The sequence below is a fragment of the Arabidopsis lyrata genome (assembly GCF_000004255.2).
Source record: "Arabidopsis lyrata subsp. lyrata unplaced genomic scaffold ARALYscaffold_4, whole genome shotgun sequence".
Taxonomy (NCBI): domain Eukaryota; kingdom Viridiplantae; phylum Streptophyta; class Magnoliopsida; order Brassicales; family Brassicaceae; genus Arabidopsis; species Arabidopsis lyrata.
The window spans coordinates 20732424-20756019 of NW_003302552.1; the positions used below are offsets into that span (position 1 = coordinate 20732424).

The following is a 23596-nucleotide window of genomic DNA, read 5'->3' on the forward strand; positions in this document are numbered from 1 at the left end:
AATCCAGTGATTTTCAAAGTAAAGAATCAGGGTATTTACGTCTTTTGGTCAATGAAATCTCGAAAGTCAAAAACTTGTTCTGTTTTTGGTAGAAACAGAGGATTGCTCTGTTTTTTCATAGAGGGGAATTGAAAAACAAAACTTTATTTTGACATCAAAGAATGTCGTCAAACGACAAAACTTTAGAAACAGCAGGAGATTTAGCGATCTCCTTCTTCAGTTCAACTTTGAGATCCGACAAAGCCAGCTCCATATTCTTGATCCGTTCCACCAATTCTTCGACCCGAGAACTACCGGCAATTGCATTCTTCCTCTCCAAGGCAACCTCCTCAAGTTTTTTCTTTAACCAATCCAGCTTGAAGCCCGCTTCTGTTAGCTCGCTCAACTCGCTGTGAGCGTTTCTTAGCATAGTATCAGTAAAGCTACATGGAGGCTTGTGCAGTGTCTCGATGAGGCCGAGCAGGACATTCATGTATGCTGTCTTCACTACTTGGTTCTTTGGTTTGAAATCTACTGCAATGTCTGGGTGCTTTACGAAAATCTTGCTCACTAAAACACCCTGCGAACGAGTAAGGTGGTAGATCATTTATTATATATCAACAATGTTTCGGTTATTCTAAGAAAATAAAAAAAGAGTAGACGAAATCAAGGATCTCCTTAACTTACTTGAGTATAAGGAACTTCGAAACCTTTAATACGTAACATCCCCTTCCCAGTTACTTCTTCTACATGAACAGCTTCAACTATTTCCACTTCAACTTTAACGATCAGTTTGTCGTTCTCAAGAAACCCTTCTTTTTTAAGCTTACTAAGAGGAAATACTTTGGGATAACCCCAGCTTTGGGTCTCATCACAGAACAAGCTGCCTTCTTCTGTGTAAGACATTTACCAAAATATATATAAGCTAACATTTTTACAATCTGCCTAGTGCCTGCTTCTATATAAAGATATAGACTTTTCTTATTCATTAAGACGATATGATATATAATTATTGTTCCTACAGATTGAAACACGGTAGATAGGATCATTACCAGGTGTACTTGATATTTGGAGCTCTTTGCCGGATTGATTCAACAAAACGAATCCATAACTAACTCTCTTTTTCCATCCAAATTTCAATGATTTAGGACTAGCAACATTCAAGTACACAGCCAAGTGATCACAACAATAGTCTCCCTTGGGATGAACGGTAACATACCTGAGAAAATAAAAGATTAAACCTTAGTTTAAACTCTGCATCTCATTTATCGATATAAATATCAGCATATATTCTTTAATTTAAAGGTCCAAATCTTCTCGTTTTACCATTTGCATCCACCGCATTCGAATGTAGATCGAAGACGATATCTCAGCTTCCTTCTCCGAGAAGTTATCTATCTCAAACGTGAAACTCGTTTGCTTTTGGTTCCTCGTTTCTGTTCAAAATAGGCTTTGTTGCTTTCAGAAACTAAGACAACGAAAAAAAAAAAAACGAAACTTAACAAAATCACAACACAAACAAAATGGGGGAGAATTACCTGATAAACTCTTTTCCATTTGATTCCCCATATCTTATCAAAACGCTTTCTTAATGCTTTGTTTTTCAAATACAAAATCTTCTTGGGAAATTTGCACTGCTAAGTTGTAATACCAAGAAGAAAAAAATTCTAATAGACTTTGGAGTTATTTTCAAGGAATATTTATGTTTTATACACTACCTTTTATTTCTTTCTTTTATTTGCTTGATCATTATAAATGAGTATTTATGGACATAATTAAACTTACAAAATATCACATTTACTATGTTGGATACACTCAATATAAAGGTGGTCACAATTCACAAGTAACATATAATTAATAAGATTTAGAGTTAGATAAAAAAAAAGGAGAATTACATTTATATTTAGTTATATATATACAAAAAATTAATTGAAAGGGTTGAAAAAGGGAAATATATTTACAAGAAATAAATAAAAGAGAAGAACAATTTATTACTTATTTTCTTACAGCAACAATTTATTACATTAAATCTTGGATTTTACAAAATTAATAATAAGATCCCTTTAACAGCTCATTCAAATCTCGAATGTTTCTCATCCACCTCCATGGCTACGCCATCATTTGTATTCTTTTGACAATGATTAAAGCAATAAAATCTCATGTTCGTCGAAAAAGATTAAAAATCTTGGATTTTACAAAATTAATAATAAGATCCCTTTTCCAACTCATTCAATAAATTTTGTAGATACCGTATATAACTAAAATATAAATGTAACTCTCTTTATATATTTTTTATTTTATTTTGTAGTCTCTTTTAAATCTTTTTTTTTTTTTGGTAAGATCTTTTAAATCTTTTTCTTCTTGGTATTACAAGTCCCCTGAGCAGTGCAAATTTTCTTTACAAGATTTTGTCTTTCGCTTGAAAAAACAAAGCATTAAGAAAGCGTTTTGATAAGATATGGGGAATCAAATGCAAAAGAGTTTATCAGGTCTCCCCATTTTGTTTCTGTTGTGGTTTTGTTTATTAAGTTTCGTTTGTTTGTTTGTTTTTTTTTCATTGGTTGTCTTAGTTTCTGTAAGCAAGAAAGCCTATTTTGAACAGATACGAGGAATCAAAAACAGACTAGTTTCACGTTTGAGATAGATAACTTCTCGGAAAAGGAAGCTGAGATATCGTCTTCTATATTCGAATGCGGCAGATGCAAATGGTAAAACGAGAAGAATTGCACCTTTAAATTAAAGATTATATGCTGATATATATATATATATATATATATATATATATCGATAAATGAGATGTAGAGTTTAAACTAAGGTTTAATCTTGTATTTTTTTCAGGTATGTTACCGTTCATCCCAAGGGAGACTATTTTTGTGATTACTTGGCTTTGTACTTGACTGTTGCTAGTCCTAAATCATTGAGAACTGGATGGAAAAAGAGAGTTAGTTATTGCTTCGTTGTGTTAAATCAATCCGGCAAAAAGCTCCAAATATTACGTACACCTGGTAATGATCCTATCTACCGTGTTTGAATCTGTAGGAACAATAAGAAAAGTCTACATCTTTATATAGAAGCAGGCACTAGGCAGATTGTAAAAATGTTAGCTTATATATATATATTTTAAATGTCTTACACAGAAGAAGGCAGCTTGTTCTGTGATGAGACCCAAAGCTGGGGTTATCCCAAAGTATATCCTCTTAGTAAGCTTAAAGAAGAAGGGTTTCTTGAGAACAACAAACTGATTGTTAAAGTCGAAGTAAAAGTAATTGAAGCTGGTGAACAAAAATAAAAAAACTAGTTGAAGCTGTTCATGTAGAAGAGGTATATGGAGCTGGCTTTGTCGGATCTCAGAGTTGAACTGAAGAATAAGAAGGCTAAATCTGCTGCTGCTTAAGTTTTGTCGTTTTAAGACATTATTTGATGTCAAAATAAAGTTTTTAAGTTCATATATTACTTAGTGATTCATGGTTCCAAAAATTGTTTGATGTCAAAATAAAGTTTTCAAGACCGAGTGTTGGCTACTTCTTACATTAGGGTTTTGATTAATGTCTCTATCTGATCTTTCTCTTCCTCGAGTGGTTGAATCAGACGAATCTTCTTCACTTCTCAATGCTTTCTTTTATAGAGGAATTGGTAGGAACAGAGGAAATCCTCTGTTCTTTTACTTTTTTTTTTTATAGAGGAGGAAAGAAAAACAAAAGTTTAATCTCTGAGGACGAAGTTTAGCGAAACAAGGAAACCTAATGAATATATAAAAGCTTAAACAATTAATCAACAAACCAAATCTGTCATCAACAACTTTAGAACTTAACCCCGCGTTAACTCAAACAATTTTTGGAACCATGAATCACAAAGAAATATATGAACTAAAAAACTTTATTTTGAGATCAAACAATGTCGTCAAACGACAAAACTCTAGCAGCAGCTGCAGATTTAGCCTTCTCCTTCTTCAGTTCAACTATGAGATCCAACAAAGTCACCTTCAGATTATTGATGCGTTCTTCCACTTCTTCGACCCGAGAACCATCAGCAATTGCATTCTTCCTCTTCAAGGCAACCTCCCCAAGCTTTTCCTATAACCAATCCAGCTTGAAGCCTGCTTCTGTTAGCTCTCTCAACTTGCTGTAAGCGTTGCTTAGCTCAGTCTCAGAGAAGCTCTGTGGAGGCTTGCGCAGTGTCTCGATGAGGCCAAGGAGGACATTCATGTATGCTGTCTTCACTACTTGGCTCTTTGGTTTGAAATCTACTGCAATGTCCGGGTGCCTTGCGAAAATCTTGCTCACTAAAAGAACCTGCCAACGAGAAAGGTGCCATGGTAGACCATATATTATATATCAAGAATGTTTCCGTTATTCTCAAAAAAAATGGAGAAAACGAAGCCAAAGATATCATAAACATACCTGAGTATAAAGAATCTGGAAACCATTGAGACTATACATCCCCTTCCCAGTTACCTCTTCTTCATGAACAGCTTCAACTAATTTTACTTCCACTTTAATGATCAATTTGTCATTCTCTAAAAACTCTTCTTCTGTAAGCTTGCTAAGAGGCAATACTTTGTGATAACCCCAGGATGGGACCTTATCACAGAACAAGCTGCCTTCTTCTTCTGTATAAGACATTAACAAAAAAATATATATAAGCTTACATTTGTACAAGCTGTCTGATTCTACATTATTGTTCATTAAGACATATTCATTTCTTAGATCATTAAGATGATATGATCTATAATTATTGTTCCTACAGATTCAAACACGGTAGATAGGATCATTACCAGATGTACTTAATATTTGGAGCTCTTTGCCGGACTGATTCAACAAAACGAAGCAAGGACTAACTTTTCTTTTCCATCCAGTTCTCAATGATTTAGGACTAGCAACATTCAAGATCACAGCCAAGTGATCACGACAATAGTATCCCTTGGGATAAACGGTAACATACCTGAGAAAATAAAAGACGATTAGTTTAACGCTACATGTAATTTACTGATATATATTATCAGCATATATTCTTTAATCTAGAGGTCTAATTCTTCTCGTTTACCATTCGCATCCGCCGCAGCCGAATAAAGAAGACGATATCGCAGCTTTCTTCTCCGAGAAGTTATCTATCTCAAACGTGAAACTTGTCTGCTTTTGATTCCTCGTGTCTGTTCATCAAAATAGGCTTTGTTGCTTTAGAAATTAAGACAAACAAAAAAAAGCTAACAAAATCTCAACACAAAAGAAATGGGGAGAAACAACAGCTTACTTGAGATACTCTTCTGCATTTGATTCCCCATTTCTTATCAAAACGCTTTCTTAATGATGAAAATTTCTTGATCATTACAAATGAGTATTATTTATAGACCTAAATAAAATTATAAAACATCATATTTATGATATATGTTGGGTACACTTCATACATTAATAATAAGATTTTGAGTTAAATAAAAGGAGAATACATTTACATTTAATGAATGAGTTGAATAAAGGGAAATGGATGTATAAGAAATAAATAGAAGAGAAAACAATTTATTACATTAAATCTTGGATTTTACAAAATTACTAAGATGATTTTTTTTTTCCTTTGCTACTTAATTTTTTGCCATCTCTTATAAGCTATAGCCACGTATCAATGAACATAAAGATTTATTCTAAAGATAATCCTGGAAGTCGGTCAATAACTAGATGATGAATTTTCTTTATTATAAAATTTTATAAAAAGCCAGAGATAATCTCAAGCAAAGCCTAGTGAGACAAGAAAATTCTCCGATTTTTATAGAGGAGAAAGAAAAAAAAAAAAAGAAACTTAATCTCAGACAAAAGTCTAGTAAAATAAGGAGCCCAAATAAAACTAAAATAATTGATTTAACTAATCAGTGTTTGCTATATATAAAAAAAAACGCTTTTGTTGCAAGAAAACTTGGTTTTGACATCAAAGAATGTCGTCAAGGGACAAAAGTTTAGCAGCAGCAACAGCAGATTTAGCCTTCTCACTTTGCAGTTCAACTTTGAGATCCGACAAAGTCAGCTCCAGATTCTTGATGCGTTCCTCCACTTCTTCAACCTGAGAACCATCAGAAAATGCATTCTTCCTCTCCAAGGCAACCTCCTCAAGCTTTGTCTTTAACCAATCCAGCTTAAAGCCTGCTTCTGTCAGCTCGCTCAACTCGCTGTTAGCTTTGCTAAACTCACTATCAGAAAAGCTCAGTGGAGGCCTTCACAATGTCTCGATTAGACCGAGGAGAAGATTCATGTATGCTGTCTTTAGACATTTCCCATTTAGTTTGAAATCAGTTGCAAGGTCTGGATGTTTCATGAAAAGCTGGCTCACAGAAGTAACCTGCCAACAACAACAAGATCTGGTTATCAAGAAAAATTGAAAGAAACAGAAATAGGGAAGCTCCTTTAACATACCTGAGTAGAAGGAACCTCAAAACCTTTGATTTCAAAGGTCTCCTTCCCAGTTACATATCCTTCTTCAGTTAGTTTAACTTCGACTCTAATGATCAGTTTGTTATTTTCCAAAAATCCTTCCTCTTTAAGCTTGCTAAGAGGCAATGTCCTATCACCCCACATTCGGAACTGAGCGCAGAACAAGCTTGATGTTTCTGTAAGACAAACAAAAGGTATATTTTTTCTTCATCAAAACGATATCCTTCTTCTTATATATATCTACTGCTCATAAAGATTCAAAAATGTGATTATATATCATTACCAGCAGCTCTGTAGAGCTCTTTTCCGGATTGATTCAACAAAACGAAGCGATAACGAGCTCGCGTTCTCCATCCAGTTAGAAGCAATTTAGGATTCTGAACGCAAAGGTACAGACGCAAGTAACCACCAAAATCTTTTTCATTGGGTTGAACTTGAACATACCTGAGAAAAGATTAGAGACCCTTTTTAGTGCTAAACGGTCCAATAGATTTACCTTAAGTAAATTTTCTTAGAATGTAAACATTGATCCTACTCGCTTACCATTCAGATCCACCACCTAAGAACGTTGGAGACATAAACGAAGCTTTCTTCTCGGAGAAGTTATTGATTTCAAACGTGAAAATCGTTAGCAACTCATGATTTCCTTTATCTGTTCAAAAACCTTTCTTAGATTTTTCTTACACTTTGAGGGACAAACAAATTTCTCATAAACTTATTTGCTACTCTCTGACCAGAAAAAAACAAACTTTAATTAATCATCAGGAGAAAACGACTTACCTGAAACACTGTTCTGCATCTGATTCCCCATAACTTTATCAAAACGCTTTCTTAGGCTTTGCTTCGTCAACAGAAAGAAAACGTTCTTGCAGAGAAATTTGTAATTCTTGTGCTAATTGAAACCCTAATATATAAAGTTAGGATACTTTCTGCTTATAAAGCCCAACCCAACACAGCCAACATCTGAGCCCAATTCCGTACACGGTCACCTTGCAAGTCAAGACAAAAACAGAGGATTAGCAGTACGGAGGTCAAGATCAAAAACTGTTTTGAGCTGTAGTATATTGATATTGGTTAAAAATAAAAAAGAAAGATTGAAAAAAAAGAAAGAAGTAAAAAGCCTTATTAAGGAATAAAAATGGAAAAGTCCTCATTACTTATTTCCATACACAGACTTTTTGGTTTGTTTACTTTTAACTTATTCATGAGATATCTCAGGATACTTGATGACGACGTTGGAAATAAAGGAAAAAGTTAACTTGAAAATTTCCAAAGAAGGAAGATTACTATAGTTATAATTAAAATGTTTATATCAGTAATTTGTAATGTGTTTTTATAGAAGTGTGATCAGTATTCAGTAATTTAGCACTTTTTCAGCATTACTATGCAAGAAAGCGTTTCAAAATTAGCATATTAAAGTGGTTTCTGTAGAATCCTCTTGTTATTTCTGTTAAGCCGAGATCTTGTTCTCATGTATTTTACATTCATCTTAATCGACAAAAATTCTGTACTTCTCTCTTTTATTTAGTTTTATTATTCGGATGCTTGAGATTGAGATTAGAAAGAAAAAAAATAAACTTAATTGAAAATCAAGGACTTGTGACGCAAGACACCTTAGGAGAAAGATACTAATATACGTAAGCCAAATTCAAATACACACACATTGTCTCAATTAAGCTCTTTTTAGTGAGGGACGTAACCATATATATTTTTCCTGGACTGAGGTCTTAGAGCTCCTTCGTTTGTAATAAGAATATATTTTTATTTCCTAGCTTAAACTTGATCTCTCCACCTATATATATATATATAACACATTTGTAGGATTTGGATTGAGAACAAAACTCGCATACCCTTTATGCAGGAGATAGAGGGTTCCTCGTGAGCTTAATTGTATGAAAACCACAATGGGTTTGGGTGTGTATTTACTATGTAGAGCTAGTAGGTGATTCAAGCTTGGAATTAATGAAGAATCTATCTCTAGTTTATATTCTCTAACACATTAACTCAAATGTATTCTGAAGGAAAACTTGAAAGGAGAATGCAAAGAAAGATATGATGAACATATATGATTGTCTTTCAGTCTGTTTTTCTCTTAATCGGATTTCCTCCTTCGAGTCCAAGGACTCATAGGTGTACTTAAGGAAGCATAATCCTTTAAAGAGAACATTTTTGGTTCAATATGAGACCTGGCTTTCTCCTTGTCCAGTTCAACTTTAAGATTCGACAACATTAACTCAAGATTCTTGACCTTTTCCTCAAGTTCTTGGACCCGAGCCGCGTCAGCATCAACTTTTATCTTCCTCTCCAAGGAAACCTCATCAAGCTTTGACTTCAACCAGTCCAGCTTAAAGCCCACTTCCATTAGATCAATTAAACTGCTATAAGCCTTGATTAGTTCAGTCTCTGAGAAGCTCTCTGGAGGCTTGTTTGCTGTCTTGATAAGGCCGAGGAGAATCTTCAGGTATGCTGTCTTCACGGCTTTGCTTTTTGGTTTGATATCTGCCGCAAAGTTTGGGTACTTGGCAAAAATGTGGCTCACTGAAGTAATCTGCCAACAACAAGAAATATATAATTATGTTAACCAAATCCAAACCTAGTTGCATCTACTAAAAAAAACACCTCGGCGATTCTTAACTTACTTGAGAAGAAAGAACATTGAAACCTCTGAAATCTAACATATCCTTCCTAGTTTCATCTCCTTCATGAACAACTTCAGTAACTTTAATGTAGACTTCAATGATGAGAGTGTTGTTCTCTAACAACTCTTTATCCTGTAACTTGGTAAGAGGCAACGCCGTTCGAAAACCCCAGCCAGGGATCTCAGCGCCAAACAAGCCATATCTTTCTGCAAGACAGCCAAAAGATGAAATTTTAAGATTTTTTTTCTTTTCATCAATTGAGATATTTGTATAGTTTCTGTCTCTTACAAACTCAGACTTGGAAGATAAGTTAATTTACCAGATGTTCTATGGACCTCTTTGCCTGATTGATTCAATATAATGAAGTTCAAACTGGCTCGCCTTTTCCATCCAGGTTGCAGTGATTTAGGGTTCGCAACACATAGATACAGAGACAAGTAATCATCAAACCCATCTCCCTTGGGATGAATTAGAACATACCTGAGAGAAAAAAAAAAAAAAGAAGAAACAGATGAAAACCCTATTTAGGGATACGCAAAGGTTTATTTGTAGAATTTAGACAATTAAGTTGAAAAAAGCTAATGATCCGGTTCTTCTCGGTTTTACCATTCGCAGCCACCGCTTGAGAACGCAGTAGACGTTATTGGAAATTTCCTTTCGGAGAAGTTTTCTATCTTCCAGCTAAAAGTACTCTGCAAATCAATCTCCATCATCTCAAAAACGCTTTCTTAATTTAGGGTTTGGTTCTTCCAGTGAGGGACAAGAGACTTGTTTGATTCATAAATCAAACACGTTTTTCTTTATATATGTAGCGAAATAAAAACACTTAATAATTAATTCCTATTTCCTATTTAAAAAAGGAAACTAAATCTAGGGGGTGTATTCAACCTTTATTTTAAATGATTTGATTTTTAATGAGTTTTATATGATTTTGATAATTTTGAGTGAATTTAAGGAAGTTGTTATGAATAATTGTAAAATATTTCTAAATCCTATTTTAAACCATGAGATTTATTTTTTTTTGTATTTTTAACTAAGAAATCCTTTAATATCCCTAAAAGTCTTTAAAATCCAATAGTTGAGATAATAACATTGGATTTTGAAATATTTTTCCAAACCACTAGTTCAATAACACTAGATTTTATAAGATTTTTTTAATAACAAATGATTTGTTAATTTAATAAAAATCACTCCAAATGCTTGATAGTAATCTGTCTGTTTATAAGTTTGATATAATAAAAAAGTATATTCTGTGAAAAACAAAACAGAGAATGAAACTTTTAATGAACATAGTAATGTGTTTCAGTTTATTCTTTTGTAAGCATTTGTCTTCTGCTGAATTCCTAGACAGTTAGTATGTGAAAATAAATCATCATCATCTTCCCACGACAAAACATTAGCAGTACTAGTAGCAGAATTTTCTATCTTCTGATCCAGTTCAACTTTGAGATCAGACAAAGTCTCTTTCAATGACAAAACTTTAGCAGCAGCCCTAGTAGATTTGGCTTTCTCCTTGTCCAGTTCAACTTTGAGATCACAATAAGTCTCCTTCAACAACAAAAATTTATCAGTAGCACTAGCATTTTTTGCCTTCTCCTTACCCAGTTCAGTTTTGAGATCAGACAATGTATCCTCTAACGACAAAAATTTAGCAGTATCACTAGTAGATTTGGCCTTCTCTTTGTCCAGTTCAGCTTTGAGATCTGACACAGTCAGCTCAAGATTCTTGACGTGTTCCTCAAGTTGTTGAATCCGACACCCATCAGCATTTGCTTTCTTCAACTCCACGGAAACCTCCTCAAGTTTTGTCTTCAACCACTCCACCTTGAAACCTACTTCCATCAGCTCGGTCAATTCGCTATGAACGTTGCTTAGCTCAGTCTCTGAGATACTCTGTGGCGGCTTAGCCATTGTCTGGATGACCCTAAGAAGGACATTCATGTATTCTGTCTTCACTACTTGGTTCTTTGATCTGAAATCTTCTGCAATATCTGGATGCTCCTCGAAAATTTGCTTCACTGAAGTAACCTGCCAAAGAAATAGGAATTTTGAGTTTGAATCTTTGTGTGGTTTTAATCAACCAGAAAGACCAACTTATTACCTGAGAGGAAAGAACATGGAAACCATTGACATCTACAGTTTCCTTCTCAGACTTATCTGGATACTCTAAGCAACTTCTTAAGAGCTTATTAGTGAATGAAGCTGGAAACATATGATATCCTTCAACAACTTCAATAACTTTAATATAGATTTCAATGTTGAATCTATCGTTATCTAGAAAGATTTTGTCTAGAAGCTTTTTTCGAGGCAGTGTCTGTGGAAAACCCCAGCTTAGTGAGTCATCACAAAACACTTGATCACCTATTTCTGTTAAGACAAAAGCAAAAATGTGAATTTAAGTTTTCTTCATCTTCAATCAGATAAGATGTGTGTAGTTCTCTTACGGACACAGAGAGAAGTTAAGTTAAACTACGTACCAGGTGTTCTATGAAGTTCTTTGCCTGATTGATTCAGCAAAACAAAGTAAAAATTAGCTCTCCTTTTCCAATTAAGTCCAAGTGATTTAGGATCATCAGGAGACAGGAACAGAGACAAGTAATTATCATCAACACTGCCCTTAGGATAAACTTTAATATACCTAAAAAAAAACAATAAGATTCCAGATTAAACTTCATAAGTGCTTAGCGATCTTCAAGACAAAAATTATTCTTGAATGGAGAAAATGAACTTACCAATCGCAGCCACCGCTAGGGAACGGAGGAGAGTTAATTGGAGAACTCTTTTGGGAGAAGTTGGTTACCGTCAAAGTTAAAGCTTTGCGGAATTGCGTTCCCATCTGTTTATTTTTTTTTAGGGTTTTGGTATTTCTTTGAGCTAGGGAGGAGGAAACAGAGGAATTACTTTTAGATTTGTTTGATCCTTGAATCGTAAGCGAAGATCAAGAGACACAAACGAAATCTGATTAGTGGAACAAGGAAACCTCAAAATTAAAAATAAAGATAATCCTTATCTACGAAAAAGGGGGAAAAAGTATTAATCTGATTATATTTACAATCCATGCGTTACAAAGATGAGAGGTAATTTTGACATTTTTAATTGGATATAAAAGGATTTGATGTACATATTGACATTAATATGTTTAAATCAAAATAAATTTACGATTTTGTGTATATTCGTAAAATATACTGATCATCAGTATTTTACGATGATCCAGTTTATAGAGTGAATAAAATCCAGTTTATAGAGTGAATAATCCCTTTTATTTATATAGCCTAGCTATCATCTACTTGGCAACAATATTTATCACTTTAACAGACAAATATATATATATATATATATATATATATATATATATATATATATATATCATATGCAACAAACTAATCTAAGAATATCCTGATTGACCTATCTAAACACAAAATTCGGATCCCCACTTTTGTCTATGTTTTATATAATTGAACACTTGTGATACAAGTCACACATTTTTTTTTTTACATTCACTCAGACATGGTTTTAAGGCATATAAAAAAGGACAAAAACAGAGAATGAGCTTCATGAGAAAGAGAATGCGTTTGTTTATTTTAAGTAACGAAAAGAGATAACAACAAGGGAGATAATGAAAGAAAACTTTTAATTTAAAATGATATGAACTGAAACAGAGAATCGCTCCCATTTAAAGTTCTTGGAATCAGAACACAATAACCGAATTTTATTTTTGAATGAAACCTCTTCAAGCCTTGACTGTAAAACATAGTTAATTAGTGTTTTGAGATTGAGAAACAAGAGAGAAAGAATCTCTTTATGAAAAAACCTATGAAATCAAAAGAAGAAACTTTATCAGCAATGATCTTCTCCTTTTCTAGTTCAACTTTGAGATCCCACACAGTAAGCTCCAGATTCTTGACACGTTCCTTCAGTTGTTGGACCTGAGAACCATCAGAAACTGCTTTCTTCCTCTCCAAGGAAACCTCCTCAAGCTTTGTTTTTAACCAGTCTAGCTTGAAGCTCACTTCCATCAACTTAGTCAACTCGCTGTGAGCGTTTCTTAGCTCAGTCTCAGACAAGCTTAGAGGAGGCTTGCGCAGTGTCTCGATGAGGCCGAGGAGAATATTCATATATGCTTTCTTCACCAGTTTGTTCTTTGGTCTGAAACCTACTGCAATGTCTGGGTGTTTCACGAAGATCCAACTCACTGATTTAACCTGCATGCACAAGAAAAAGATGTAATAATGCTAACTAAATGTCTAAATCTAACATCTCTTTCTTGTAAATATTTTCTTCATGAATACTTTAATGTAGATTTCAATGGTTAGTTTGTTGTTCTCCAGAAACCCTTCTTCTTCAAGCGTGCTAAGAGGCAATGTCTTAGAGAAACACGGGTCTGAGACCTCAGCGCAGAACAAGTTGCATGCTTCTATAAGAAAGACATACACAAAAAGATTTAATCAACTTTTTTTCTTTGAGAGATTAAAAAAAATGGGAGATTATAATGTCATTTCCAGATGTTCTGTAGAGCTCTTTGCCGGATTGATTCAACAAAACGAAGAAATGACTAGCTCTCATTTTCCATCCAGGTTGCAATGCTTCAGGATTCGAAACACCAAAGTACACATACAAGTGATCAGAACAATATCCCTTGGGATAAACCCCAAGATACCTACGAGATTAAGCACTTTGAACTTCTTAAAATCGAATACATCAATCTTTAAGAACATGTTATTATAAGTAATTTAAAGATCTGATGCTTCTCGATTTACCATTCGCAGCCGCTTCTTGAGAAGGGATCCGACTTTATCTCATCGTTCCTTTCGGAGAAGTTATCAATCACCCATGTAAAAGCCTTCTTCAATTCTGTCTCCATCTGCTAAAAGATGCTGCTCTCTCAAGTTCAAGAAAATGGTTTGCTTAAACTTTCTCTCTTAATATAAGAAAACCGAATCCGTAATAATTTAATCAAACGAGATAACTAGACCAAAATCTTAAAATAAAGTTAATACAATTGGACATAATTATATAAACTAGATTTATAACTCATATCTTAGTTAAAATCCAAACTTTACAAAGTTGAATGTTTTTTATTAGGATAAAAACATTTTTGCTTTTTTTTTTCTTATAGATAATATTTTCAAAAGGTTTAATTTAAAATTAAATTTCTTATATAAATAATAATCAAATTATGGTTAAAAAGATATGGAAAACAAAATTGAAATTAATAACTATGGATTTTCTACTCTTTTAAGACTTCAAATATAATGCATTTTTAAAAACATTATGGTGGAGAGATTTTGGAACATATCTATTAAATTGCATTCACAAATGAATTGCCTCTGTTTTTGAAAGTCGTGGAAAGAAATTAGAGGGAAAAAAATAGGATCTAGACCATCTCCAATGTATTTCCCTATTTTTAGCTCTATTTCTATAATAGAGATAAGTTTTCTCTATTTTTACTCTAATGTGTTCCTCTATTTTTTCCTCTAAAAAGTTTAACTCTATTTATAGAGGAAGAAATAGAGATTCTCTATTTTCACCTCTATATATAGAGAAAAAAAATAGAGATCTCTATTTTAGAGGTGAGAATAGAGGTGGATTGGAGCAAATTTGCCTCTAAAATAGAGTTTAGAGGCAAATATAGAGGTGGGTTGGAGATGCTCTTAGAGTTAGCGAGAAAAGCAGATGAGATTGATTTCTAGTGTAGTGACCTTTTAAAGTGTTTCTCTGTTGGTTTAACAATTTTTTCTTGTTTGGTAATTGATATTATGAAATGTTATGGATCCTAAATAGCGATTGTTTTGTTTCATTTTGCAACGTTTGTTGAAAAGTCTTATTTGAAGCAATACCCGTCACTCCTCTTCTAATAATGTACAAAGTTTAACTTTAATTTGTTGGGAGGAACTCTGGAGATAGAAGAAGAGACGCAATCAATTACATATAACAAAACATTCAAAGACACGTTTTGGCTTTGTTGCCTCTGATTTTTTTTTTCTTTTTTCAAGTACTTGTGTTTCAAGGCACCTTAGGAGACGTTTTGATCTATTTTTCTTTAAACAGAGAACTATCAATGAACTTTATAATCTTACAGTAGTGTAGTGACCAAATACAGAGAGTGGGATTCCGTATAAAGAGACTGCGTTCGTTATATAATATACTTCTATTATGTAACCAAAAATGACAAAAACAAGGCCGGGAATAAAATAAAACAAAACTATGAATTCAAACTTGCTTGAAAAAAGTGATAAGAGCTGAAACAGAGAATTATTGTTCCCATCTATTGGATGTTAGAAATATATTGGGATCAGAATAAATTAACCGAGTTTTTCTAAATTGAAACTCACCAAGCTCTAACTATAAATCATAGTAAGTGTTTTGAGATTGAGAAGCAAGAGAGAAAGAATCTCTTCATAAAAGAATTTATGAGCTCAAACGATGAAACTTTAGCAGCAGCCGCATATATATTTTCTCTTCTCCTTTTCCAGTTCAACTCTAAGATCTGACGAATTCAAATCCACATTCTTGAAACGTTCCTCCAGTTGTTTGACCTGAGAACCATCAGAAACTGCTTTCTTCTTCTCCAAGGAAACCTTCCTCAAGCTTGAAGCCTGCTTCCGTCAGCACAGTCAATCTACTGGTTTACCTCAATAATTTACAGCATACTTTGGCATTCCATTCATATTATTGGTTTATCTCACTCATTTTCCTTAGTTTTTTTATAACCAAGAAATGGTATCCTTTACCTATATGCAATTTTTTGTAATTCATTTTTTTCCCTGTAAATCATAACAGGACAAAACAATCAAAGACTTTTTAATATTTGGAAGCCCACATTTGTGTTGGGTCTACGTTTTAGAATCAAATGACTTGTGACGCAAGGTACCTTAGGAGACGATTGTCCCTGATTGTGTGAAATACTATTAATCGAGAAAATGGATAATATAACATTCGTCTCGTGAAAGGGTTCATTGTATAAAAACAGGGAAGTTTATAAGGTTAATAATAGATATGAAAAACTTAAATAATAAAAATCAACCAGTTCTTGGACATGATAGAAATCTCTTTGAGTCTACTTTTTGGTAACCGGCTCTCATCTGCCGTATTCCTAGATTCGTAGTATTCCAAAAGGAATCTGCAGCATCCTTCAATAACGCAACTTTAGATATAGGAGATTTGGCTGATCTCTCCTTGTCCAGTTCAATTTTGAGATCTGACACCTCTTTCTCCAACAACAAAACTCTATCAGAAGCAATAGAAGATTTGGTCTTCTCATTGTCCAGTTCAAGTTTGAGATTCTTAACATGTTCCTCGAGTTCTTGGACCTGAGAACTATCAGAAATTTCATCCTTCCTCACCAAGGAAACCTCCTCAAGCTTTGTCTTTAACCAATCCACCTTGAATCCTGCTTCTGTTAGCTCGCTCAACTCGATGTGAGCGTCTCTAAGCTCAGTCTCTGAAAGACTCCGTGGAGGCCTATCTAGCGTCTCTATAAGACCGAGGAGAACATTCATGTATGCTGTCCTCAACAACTGGTTCTTTATTCTGACATCTACTGCAATGTCTGGATGCTCCCCGAAAATCCAGCTAACCCAAGAGACCTGAAAACAGTAAGGATATAAGCAAAATCAATGTTAACATGATCCAAAACAAGTCTTCATAATAACCAAAACAAATGTTGGATTATGAAACTAGGGGATAATATTTAACATACCTGAGTATAGAGAACATCGAAACCCTCAATATTGAACATCTTCTTCTCAGTTGTTACCCCTCCTTCATGAACAACTTCAACTACTTTTAATTGGACTTCAATGATCAGTTTGTTATTTTCTAAACAATCTTCTTGAAGCTTGGTCATAGGCATTACTTTGGGATGACACCAATCTAATAACTCAAAACAGAAGAGACCTTCTGCTTCTGTTAGGCAAAAAAAAAAAAAAAAGATTTCTCAACCTTTCTTCTTCCGCAATAAGATACATATATATAGTAGAAGATAATTAAGTTAATTACCAAATGTTCTTCCGAGCACTTTGCCCGATTGATTCAACACAATGAATGAATACTTAGCTCTCCTTTCGCATCCATGTAGTAAGGATTCAAGATTCGGAACGCTCAGACTCACAGCCAAGTGATCTTCAATTTGCCAAACCCTAACAAACCTGACAAAGAAAAAAATTACAAACTAATAAGATACATTGATCTTCGAGAACAAGTTTTGTTGAGTCTAGTGAACGAATTTAAGAAAGCAAAGATAAGATTCTTCTCGTTTTACCATTCGCATCCCCCGCTTATGAAATTAGGAGATATCACATCTCTCTTCTCTGAGAAGTTATCTATCTCAAACCTGAAACTCGTCTGCTCATGATTCTCCATATCTCTTCCGAAACGCTTTCTTAGGCTTATGTTACTTGGAAGAATCTCACACGTCTGTTTAATATTTATAGAGGAAACTGAAAACAAAACCAAACTTTATAAAACCCTATCTCAAAAGAAATAAAGAAAAGCTGAAAATTAATTTTAAAATAAATCAGAAGCAATAATTAACTAACCAAATCTAATCATATTCCTCTTTACTAATGTAACAACAGTTCTATAAGTTTTCTCGTTGTTGTCTTGTGAAATTTTTTTTTATTTGATATATTTTTTTTTTGGTAAAAGGAGATTTTTTTAGTTCTATTATCAAAACGCAAAAAGGAGATTATCGCCTGTTTGGAATGGTAGCTATGTAGCAAGATCTTTCAGATATTTCCAAATATTTTTATTGTTTAGATAAACTAAGTGAGGTTAGTTGTGATAATAATGCATATACTAGATTTTAACCCGCGGTACACCGCGGGGCTATATTTTCTTAAAAAAAATCAAAATGTAATTTGTTTGATAGATTATTTTGATTGTTAATTTTAGGATTTCACCCGTGGTATACGATCTTTTATAAATATCAACCCAAACCCGTCCCATCATATTACCCGTCCCGTGAAATTAAACATTATTTAGTTATTTTTCTTTTTAATAATACTTTTATTTAAAAGCTATATAATTCAAATCAATTTAAAAATTTCTTTTAAATGGTTCCCATAAGATATATATACATATATATTAAATTTGTATAGAGTTGAAATAATATTAATATTACAAATTTTTTATATAATTTAAATACTATAAATATTTTTAAAAATATGTAATATATATTTTTTGTTATTGAATAAGAGGATATTATGTGTAAGAAATGTAGAAAATAAGAGTTTAATATTTTTATTATGGAGTCGCAAAAAAAATCTTTTATTTCTATACATGTTATTCATTTATTAATAATAAAAGAAAACAAATCCTTTAAATTAGATATTAACTAAAATAAACGCACCATAATTACTTATTAAGTAACAACCAATAAATTTCACCAAAAAATAGGTAACAACCAATAAATTCTAAACGCAGTAATTAAAGAATGAGATATTAAAAAAAATATATCAAATAAGATATAAAAATCTTAAAATAATTGAACATCTAAATAATTTAAATGTTAGTGTCGATTTTAATGCCTTCATTAATGTGGATTTTTTTTTTTTACAGAGAAATATTTCCTAAAGATAATCACATTAATGACTCAGAAAATTAAGGAAGATATGAATTTATGATTCTCGAAATCGTATTGGTAATATCTTTAAGTAATATTTTTCAAATTTAAATAATTAATGCCAATGGCATTCATCCGTAAATAAGGTCCAACTCCAGGATTTATTTGCTAAAAGTCATTCAAAAATGTTAATTTTCTTTTTAATAATACTTTTATTTAAAAGCTATATAATTCAAGTCAATTTAAAAATTTCTTTTAAATGGTTCCCATAAGATATATATACATATATATTAAATTTGTATAGAGTTGAAATAATATTAATATTACAAATTTTTTATATAATTTAAATATTATAAATATTTTTAAAAATATGTAATATATATTTTTTGTTATTGAATAAGAGGATATTATGTGTAAGAAATGTAGAAAATAAGAGTTTAATATTTTTATTATGGAGTCGCAAAAAAAATCTTTTATTTCTATACATGTTATTCATTTATTAATAATAAAAGAAAACAAATCCTTTAAATTAGATATTAACTAAAATAAACGCACCATAATTACTTATTAAGTAACAACCAATAAATTTCACCAAAAAATAGGTAACAACCAATAAATTCTAAACGCAGTAATTAAAGAATGAGATATTAAAAAAAAAATATCAAATAAGATATAAGAATCTTAAAATAATTGAACATCTAAATAATTTAATTGTTAGTGTCGATTTTAATGCCTTCATTAATGTGGAATTTTTTTTTACAGAGAAATATTTCCTAAAGATTATCACATTAATGACTCAGAAAATTAAGGAATATATGAATTTATGATTCTCGAAATCGTATTGGTAATATCTTTAAGTAATATTTTTCAAATTTAAATAATTAATGTCAATGGCATTCATCCGTAAATAAGGTCTAACTCCAGGATTTATTTGCTAAAAGTCATTCAAAAATGTATATATAGACTAGATTTTAACCCGCGGTACACCGCGGGGCTATATTTTCTTAAAAAAATCAAAATGTAATTTGTTTGATAGATTATTTTGATTGTTAATTTTAGGATTTCACCCGTGGTATACTATCTTTTATAAATATCAACCCAAACCCGTCCCATCATATTACCCGTCCCGTGAAATTAAACATCATTTAGTTATTTTTCTTTTTAATAATACTTTTATTTAAAAGCTATATAATTCAAGTCAATTTAAAAATTTCTTTTAAATGGTTCCCATAAGATATATATACATATATATTAAATTTGTATAGAGTTGAAATAATATTAATATTACAAACTTTTTATATAATTTAAATATTATAAATATTTTTAAAAATATGCAATATATTTTTTTTTGTTATTGAATAAGAGGATATTATGTGTAAGAAATGTAGAAAATAAGAGTTTAATATTTTTACTATGGAGTCGCAAGAAAAATCTTTTATTTCTATACATGTTATTCGTTTATTAATAATAAAAGAAAACAAATCCTTTAAATTAGATATTAACTAAAATAAACGCACCATAATTACTTATTAAGTAACAACCAATAAATTTCACCAAAAAATATGTAACAACCAATAAATTCTAAACGCAGAAATTAAAGAATGAGATATTAAAAAAAAATATCAAATAAGATATAAGAATCTTAAAATAATTGAATATCTAAATAATTTAATTGTTAGTGTCGATTTTAGTGCCTTCATTAATGTGAATTTTTTTTTTTACAGAGAAATATTTCCTAAAGATTATCACATTAATGACTCAGAAAATTAAGGAAGATATGAATTTATGATTCTCGAAATCGTGTTGGTAATATCTTTAATTAATATTTTTCAAATTTAAATAATTAATGTCAATGGCATTCATCCGTAAATACATTCCAACTCCAGGATTTATTTGCTAAAAGTCATCCAAAAATGTATATATAGATTTGTCATCATTTACTAATAATTTTAGTGAAGACATGTATTTCAATTTAGATACATATATTAATTTCATTCTGTAATACAGAAATAAGAGACGAATTTAAATGTTATTCTTCATCAAATTAATTAGATAAATATACATGTATATATTATGACTCTCGCAGATTCAAAAACATGGAAGATAATAAATTCTTTACCAGAACGTTACAAGCCTAAAGAACAAGTTATATGTTAAATCTAAATAGATGAGTTGGTTATCGCTGCTTCCTTCTTTGAGAAATTATCCATCTCAAACGTGAAAATATGGAATCCGATTGGAACACTTTAACCCAAAACATGATCGAACGAAAAACATCCAGAAGTGACGCAGATAATAAAAACAGAGAATAAAACCACCAACAACTAGGTCTTTGACTAAGCAAGTCTTTAGACTACTATAATTCATAAAGCAAAATAAAAACGAAATAAATTAAACGATAATAGTGTCTACTAAAGAAAATCTATAAAAACTAATCATTTGATCTTAACATCAAGCAAACTCGTCGACCAACAAAAATCCATCATCACAAGATTTGTCCTTTTTTTTGTCCAGTTCAACTTTGAGGTCCAACACCATCAGCTCAAGGTTCTTGAAGCATTGCTCGATTTGTTGGACCCGAGACCTATCATCATCGTCTGATTTCTTTCTCTCCAAGAAAACCTCCTCAAGCTTTGACTTCAAACAGTCCAATTCCATAAGCTCAAGATTCTTAACACGTTCCTCGATTTTTCGGACCCGAGACCCATCAGCTTCATCTGATTTCTTCCTCTCCAAAGAAACCTCCTCAAGTTTTGACTTCAAACTGTCAAGCTTAAAGTCCAATTCCATAAGCTCAAGATTCTTAACACGTTCCTCGATTTTTTGGACCCGAAACCCATCAGCATCATCTGATTTCTTCCTCTCCAAAGAAACCTCTTCAAGATTTGACTTCAAACTGTCAAGCTTAAAGTCCAATTCCATCAACTCAAAATTCTTAACACGTTCCTCGAGTTGTTGGACCCGAGACCAATCAGCATTTGCTTTCTTATTCTCCAATGAAACTTCCTCAAGCTTTGATTTCAAACAGTCCAACTCCATCAGCTCAAGATTCTTGAGGCGTTCCTCTAGTTGTTGGACCCGAGACAAATCAGCATCTGCTTTCTTCTTGTCCAACGAAACTTCCTCAAGCTTTGATTTCAAACAGTCCAACTCCATCAACTCAAGATTCTTGAGGCGTTCCTCTAGTTGTTGGAGCCGAGACCCATCAGCATCATCTCGTTTCTTGCCCTTCAAGGAAACCTCAAAATTCTTAACAGCTTCCTTACTTTGTTGGACCCTATACCAACCAGCATCTTCTTTCTTCCTATTCATGGAAACCTCATCAAGCTTTTTCCATAACCAACCCAGCTTGAATCCTGCTTCCGTCAGCTCGCTCAAATTGCTGTGAGCGTCCCTTAGCTCAGTATCCAAGAGAATCTGTGGAGGCTTGTTTAGTGTCTCGATGAGGACGAGGAGGACATTCATGTATGCTGTCTTCACCAATTTGCTCTTTAGTCTGAAATCTACTGCAATGTCTGGGTGCTCCGCAAAAATCAAACTCACCGCGCTAAGCTGCCAACGAGAAAGATGTAATTAAGTTAACCAAATAGTATACATGATCACTGGAAACGTCTTAACCAGGAAAAAGATCGGAAACTCCTTAACATACCTGAGTATAAAGAACCTGGAAACCCTTGAAATCTACCATCTCCTTCCCAGTTACCTCTCCTACATGAACAACTTCAACTACTTTTACTTCCACCTTAATGATCAGTTTGTCGTTCTCTAAAAACCCTTCTTCTTTAAGCTTGCTAAGAGGCAATAGTTTGGGATAACCCCAGGCTGAGACCTCAGTGCAGAACAGGTCGCATGATTCTAAAAAACATTAATAAACAAACAGATTTACCAACTTAATTATATTTTTCTCCAAAAAAAAGTTGATGATAAGTTTATTACCAGGTGTTCTTTTGAGCTCTTTGCCTGATTGATTAAACAGAATGAATGAATAATTAACTCTCCTTTTCCATCCAGGTCGTAATGATTGAGGATTCGCAACGTGAAGATATACAGACACGTGATCTTTGTTAAAGTATCCATTCGTATAAACTTTAACAAACCTGAGAAAGAAAAAAATACAAAGATTAATTAAATCCCTTTTCTTATACAAACTAATAATTAGATACCTTAATAAAGTTTTTTTTGTTGAATCTAGTAAACGAATTTAACAAATATGAATATCTGATTCTTCTTGTTTACCATTGGCATTGGCCGCTTATGAATATAGGAGACGCTATCACATATTTCTTCTCGGAAAAGTTATCTATCTCAAAGGTGAAACAACTCGTCTTCTGATGATTCTCCATATCTCGTTAAAACGCTTTCTTAGGTTTTGTTATTTGGAGCAAAAAAAGACTTTCTCACAAAACTTTTTTTTGATACTTTAAACCTAAACCCTTCTCTATCTATCTAATATATATAGAGGAGACTAATTGGAACAATAACCAAACTTTATCTTGACCATTATAAAAGGAAAAAATAAAAACAAACTTTATAAAACCCTATCTCAAAAGCAACAAGGAATGCTAAAAATTATTTTTTTAATAAATAAAATCAAAGTCAACTACATAAGTTTTCTCGGAGTCTCGTGGATTTGAGATCGACACGAATTCTATTGCCTAAGCTCACTAACAAAGAGACTCAGTAATTAGGACTAGGAGATTATATCCATGATGGCTCTTGCTTAGTTGCATAAGAGCAACATTATTGGTAGTCTCTTAATATTGGCTCTTAGCATTAGATGATGGACACTTAGCTAAGAAACACTTTTTAACCCACCAAATGTCTCTTAGCTAAGAGACATTCATAACAATCTTAAGATATTTGTTTTATTTTTATCTATTTTAAGCTAAGATTTTTTTCTAAGATCTTCCTAAGAGACTACCATTAATGATGGTCTAACAAATGGTGGAATTGGAAAAGGTTCTGCATGCATGTAGAGTTTGGTAGAAATAGTCCTTTTT

The 23596-nt window shown here is 32.5% G+C and overlaps 7 protein-coding genes and 1 pseudogene across 7 annotated transcripts; all 8 read right to left on the reverse strand.

The window, feature by feature from the left end:
* Nucleotides 1-33: 33 nt before the first annotated feature.
* LOC9317913 (MATH domain and coiled-coil domain-containing protein At2g42470) lies at nt 34-919 on the reverse strand. The gene is made up of 2 exons (XM_021029578.1): nt 667-919; nt 34-559 (listed from the first exon to the last, which is right to left on the reverse strand). The coding sequence occupies exons 1-2, from the start codon at nt 883-885 to the stop codon at nt 155-157; spliced, it is 624 nt and encodes a 207-aa protein (XP_020885237.1). The 5' UTR covers nt 886-919; the 3' UTR covers nt 34-154.
* A 2878-nt stretch (nt 920-3797) lies between these two features.
* On the reverse strand, nt 3798-7042 carry LOC9317915 (annotated as a pseudogene).
* On the reverse strand, nt 4053-5260 carry LOC9316056 (MATH domain and coiled-coil domain-containing protein At2g42470). The gene is made up of 5 exons (XM_021029107.1): nt 5230-5260; nt 5023-5128; nt 4754-4920; nt 4380-4588; nt 4053-4271 (listed from the first exon to the last, which is right to left on the reverse strand). The coding sequence occupies exons 1-5, from the start codon at nt 5258-5260 to the stop codon at nt 4053-4055; spliced, it is 732 nt and encodes a 243-aa protein (XP_020884766.1).
* Nucleotides 7043-8354: 1312 nt separating the features above from the next.
* Nucleotides 8355-9807, reverse strand: LOC9317916 (MATH domain and coiled-coil domain-containing protein At2g42460). The gene is made up of 4 exons (XM_002881804.2): nt 9641-9807; nt 9354-9514; nt 9035-9240; nt 8355-8943 (listed from the first exon to the last, which is right to left on the reverse strand). Exons 1-4 carry the CDS (start codon nt 9745-9747, stop codon nt 8488-8490), a joined length of 930 nt encoding a protein of 309 aa, XP_002881850.2. The 5' UTR covers nt 9748-9807; the 3' UTR covers nt 8355-8487.
* A 505-nt stretch (nt 9808-10312) lies between these two features.
* On the reverse strand, nt 10313-12087 carry LOC9317917 (MATH domain and coiled-coil domain-containing protein At2g42465). The gene is made up of 4 exons (XM_021029595.1): nt 11767-12087; nt 11512-11672; nt 11136-11401; nt 10313-11062 (listed from the first exon to the last, which is right to left on the reverse strand). The coding sequence occupies exons 1-4, from the start codon at nt 11868-11870 to the stop codon at nt 10337-10339; spliced, it is 1257 nt and encodes a 418-aa protein (XP_020885254.1). The 5' UTR covers nt 11871-12087; the 3' UTR covers nt 10313-10336.
* A 564-nt stretch (nt 12088-12651) lies between these two features.
* On the reverse strand, nt 12652-14047 carry LOC110229496 (MATH domain and coiled-coil domain-containing protein At2g42465-like). Its single transcript, XM_021029839.1, has 4 exons — nt 13792-14047; nt 13534-13691; nt 13324-13448; nt 12652-13236 (listed from the first exon to the last, which is right to left on the reverse strand). Exons 1-4 carry the CDS (start codon nt 13893-13895, stop codon nt 12793-12795), a joined length of 831 nt encoding a protein of 276 aa, XP_020885498.1. The 5' UTR covers nt 13896-14047; the 3' UTR covers nt 12652-12792.
* A 2028-nt stretch (nt 14048-16075) lies between these two features.
* Nucleotides 16076-17752, reverse strand: LOC110228967 (MATH domain and coiled-coil domain-containing protein At2g42470-like). Its single transcript, XM_021027463.1, is given in 5 exon segments — nt 16076-16212; nt 16214-16620; nt 16734-16939; nt 17033-17181; nt 17295-17752. Coding segments are annotated over 5 exon segments (909 nt in total). The 5' UTR covers nt 17396-17752; the 3' UTR covers nt 16076-16166.
* Nucleotides 17753-20566: 2814 nt separating this feature from the next.
* On the reverse strand, nt 20567-23101 carry LOC110229367 (MATH domain and coiled-coil domain-containing protein At2g42475-like). Its single transcript, XM_021029326.1, has 4 exons — nt 22833-23101; nt 22533-22693; nt 22246-22451; nt 20567-22148 (listed from the first exon to the last, which is right to left on the reverse strand). The coding sequence occupies exons 1-4, from the start codon at nt 22937-22939 to the stop codon at nt 21048-21050; spliced, it is 1575 nt and encodes a 524-aa protein (XP_020884985.1). The 5' UTR covers nt 22940-23101; the 3' UTR covers nt 20567-21047.
* Between the last annotated feature and the right edge of the window lie 495 nt (nt 23102-23596).

What these genes read in the sequence shown, in the direction of transcription:
- LOC9317917 (XM_021029595.1), bottom strand. Translation starts at nt 11,870, where the DNA reads ATGGGAACGCAATTCCGCAAAGCTTTAACTTTGACGGTAACCAACTTC. An exon ending in AGAACTTCATAGAACACCTG is followed by an intron (nt 11,402 to 11,511) that starts GTACGTAGTTTA and finishes TTGTCTTAACAG; the next exon opens with AAATAGGTGATCAAGTGTTT. An exon ending in TCCATGTTCTTTCCTCTCAG is followed by an intron (nt 11,063 to 11,135) that starts GTAATAAGTTGG and finishes TTTCTTTGGCAG; the next exon opens with GTTACTTCAGTGAAGCAAAT.
- LOC9316056 (XM_021029107.1), bottom strand. Translation starts at nt 5,260, where the DNA reads ATGGGGAATCAAATGCAGAAGAGTATCTCAA. An exon ending in GGCTGCGGCGGATGCGAATG is followed by an intron (nt 4,921 to 5,022) that starts GTAAACGAGAAG and finishes TTATTTTCTCAG; the next exon opens with GTATGTTACCGTTTATCCCA. An exon ending in TCCAGATTCTTTATACTCAG is followed by an intron (nt 4,272 to 4,379) that starts GTATGTTTATGA and finishes TCTCGTTGGCAG; the next exon opens with GTTCTTTTAGTGAGCAAGAT.
- LOC110229496 (XM_021029839.1), bottom strand. Translation starts at nt 13,895, where the DNA reads ATGGAGACAGAATTGAAGAAGGCTTTTACATGGGTGATTGATAACTTC. An exon ending in TCAAGAAGCGGCTGCGAATG is followed by an intron (nt 13,692 to 13,791) that starts GTAAATCGAGAA and finishes TTAATCTCGTAG; the next exon opens with GTATCTTGGGGTTTATCCCA. An exon ending in AGAGCTCTACAGAACATCTG is followed by an intron (nt 13,449 to 13,533) that starts GAAATGACATTA and finishes TCTTTCTTATAG; the next exon opens with AAGCATGCAACTTGTTCTGC.
- LOC9317916 (XM_002881804.2), bottom strand. Translation starts at nt 9,747, where the DNA reads ATGATGGAGATTGATTTGCAGAGTACTTTTAGCTGGAAGATAGAAAAC. An exon ending in TCAAGCGGTGGCTGCGAATG is followed by an intron (nt 9,515 to 9,640) that starts GTAAAACCGAGA and finishes TTTTTCTCTCAG; the next exon opens with GTATGTTCTAATTCATCCCA. An exon ending in AGAGGTCCATAGAACATCTG is followed by an intron (nt 9,241 to 9,353) that starts GTAAATTAACTT and finishes GCTGTCTTGCAG; the next exon opens with AAAGATATGGCTTGTTTGGC.
- LOC110229367 (XM_021029326.1), bottom strand. Translation starts at nt 22,939, where the DNA reads ATGGAGAATCATCAGAAGACGAGTTGTTTCACCTTTGAGATAGATAAC. An exon ending in ATAAGCGGCCAATGCCAATG is followed by an intron (nt 22,694 to 22,832) that starts GTAAACAAGAAG and finishes TTTCTTTCTCAG; the next exon opens with GTTTGTTAAAGTTTATACGA. An exon ending in AGAGCTCAAAAGAACACCTG is followed by an intron (nt 22,452 to 22,532) that starts GTAATAAACTTA and finishes AATGTTTTTTAG; the next exon opens with AATCATGCGACCTGTTCTGC.
- LOC9317913 (XM_021029578.1), bottom strand. Translation starts at nt 885, where the DNA reads ATGTCTTACACAGAAGAAGGCAGCTTGTTCTGTGATGAGACCCAAAGC. An exon ending in TCGAAGTTCCTTATACTCAA is followed by an intron (nt 560 to 666) that starts GTAAGTTAAGGA and finishes ACTCGTTCGCAG; the next exon opens with GGTGTTTTAGTGAGCAAGAT.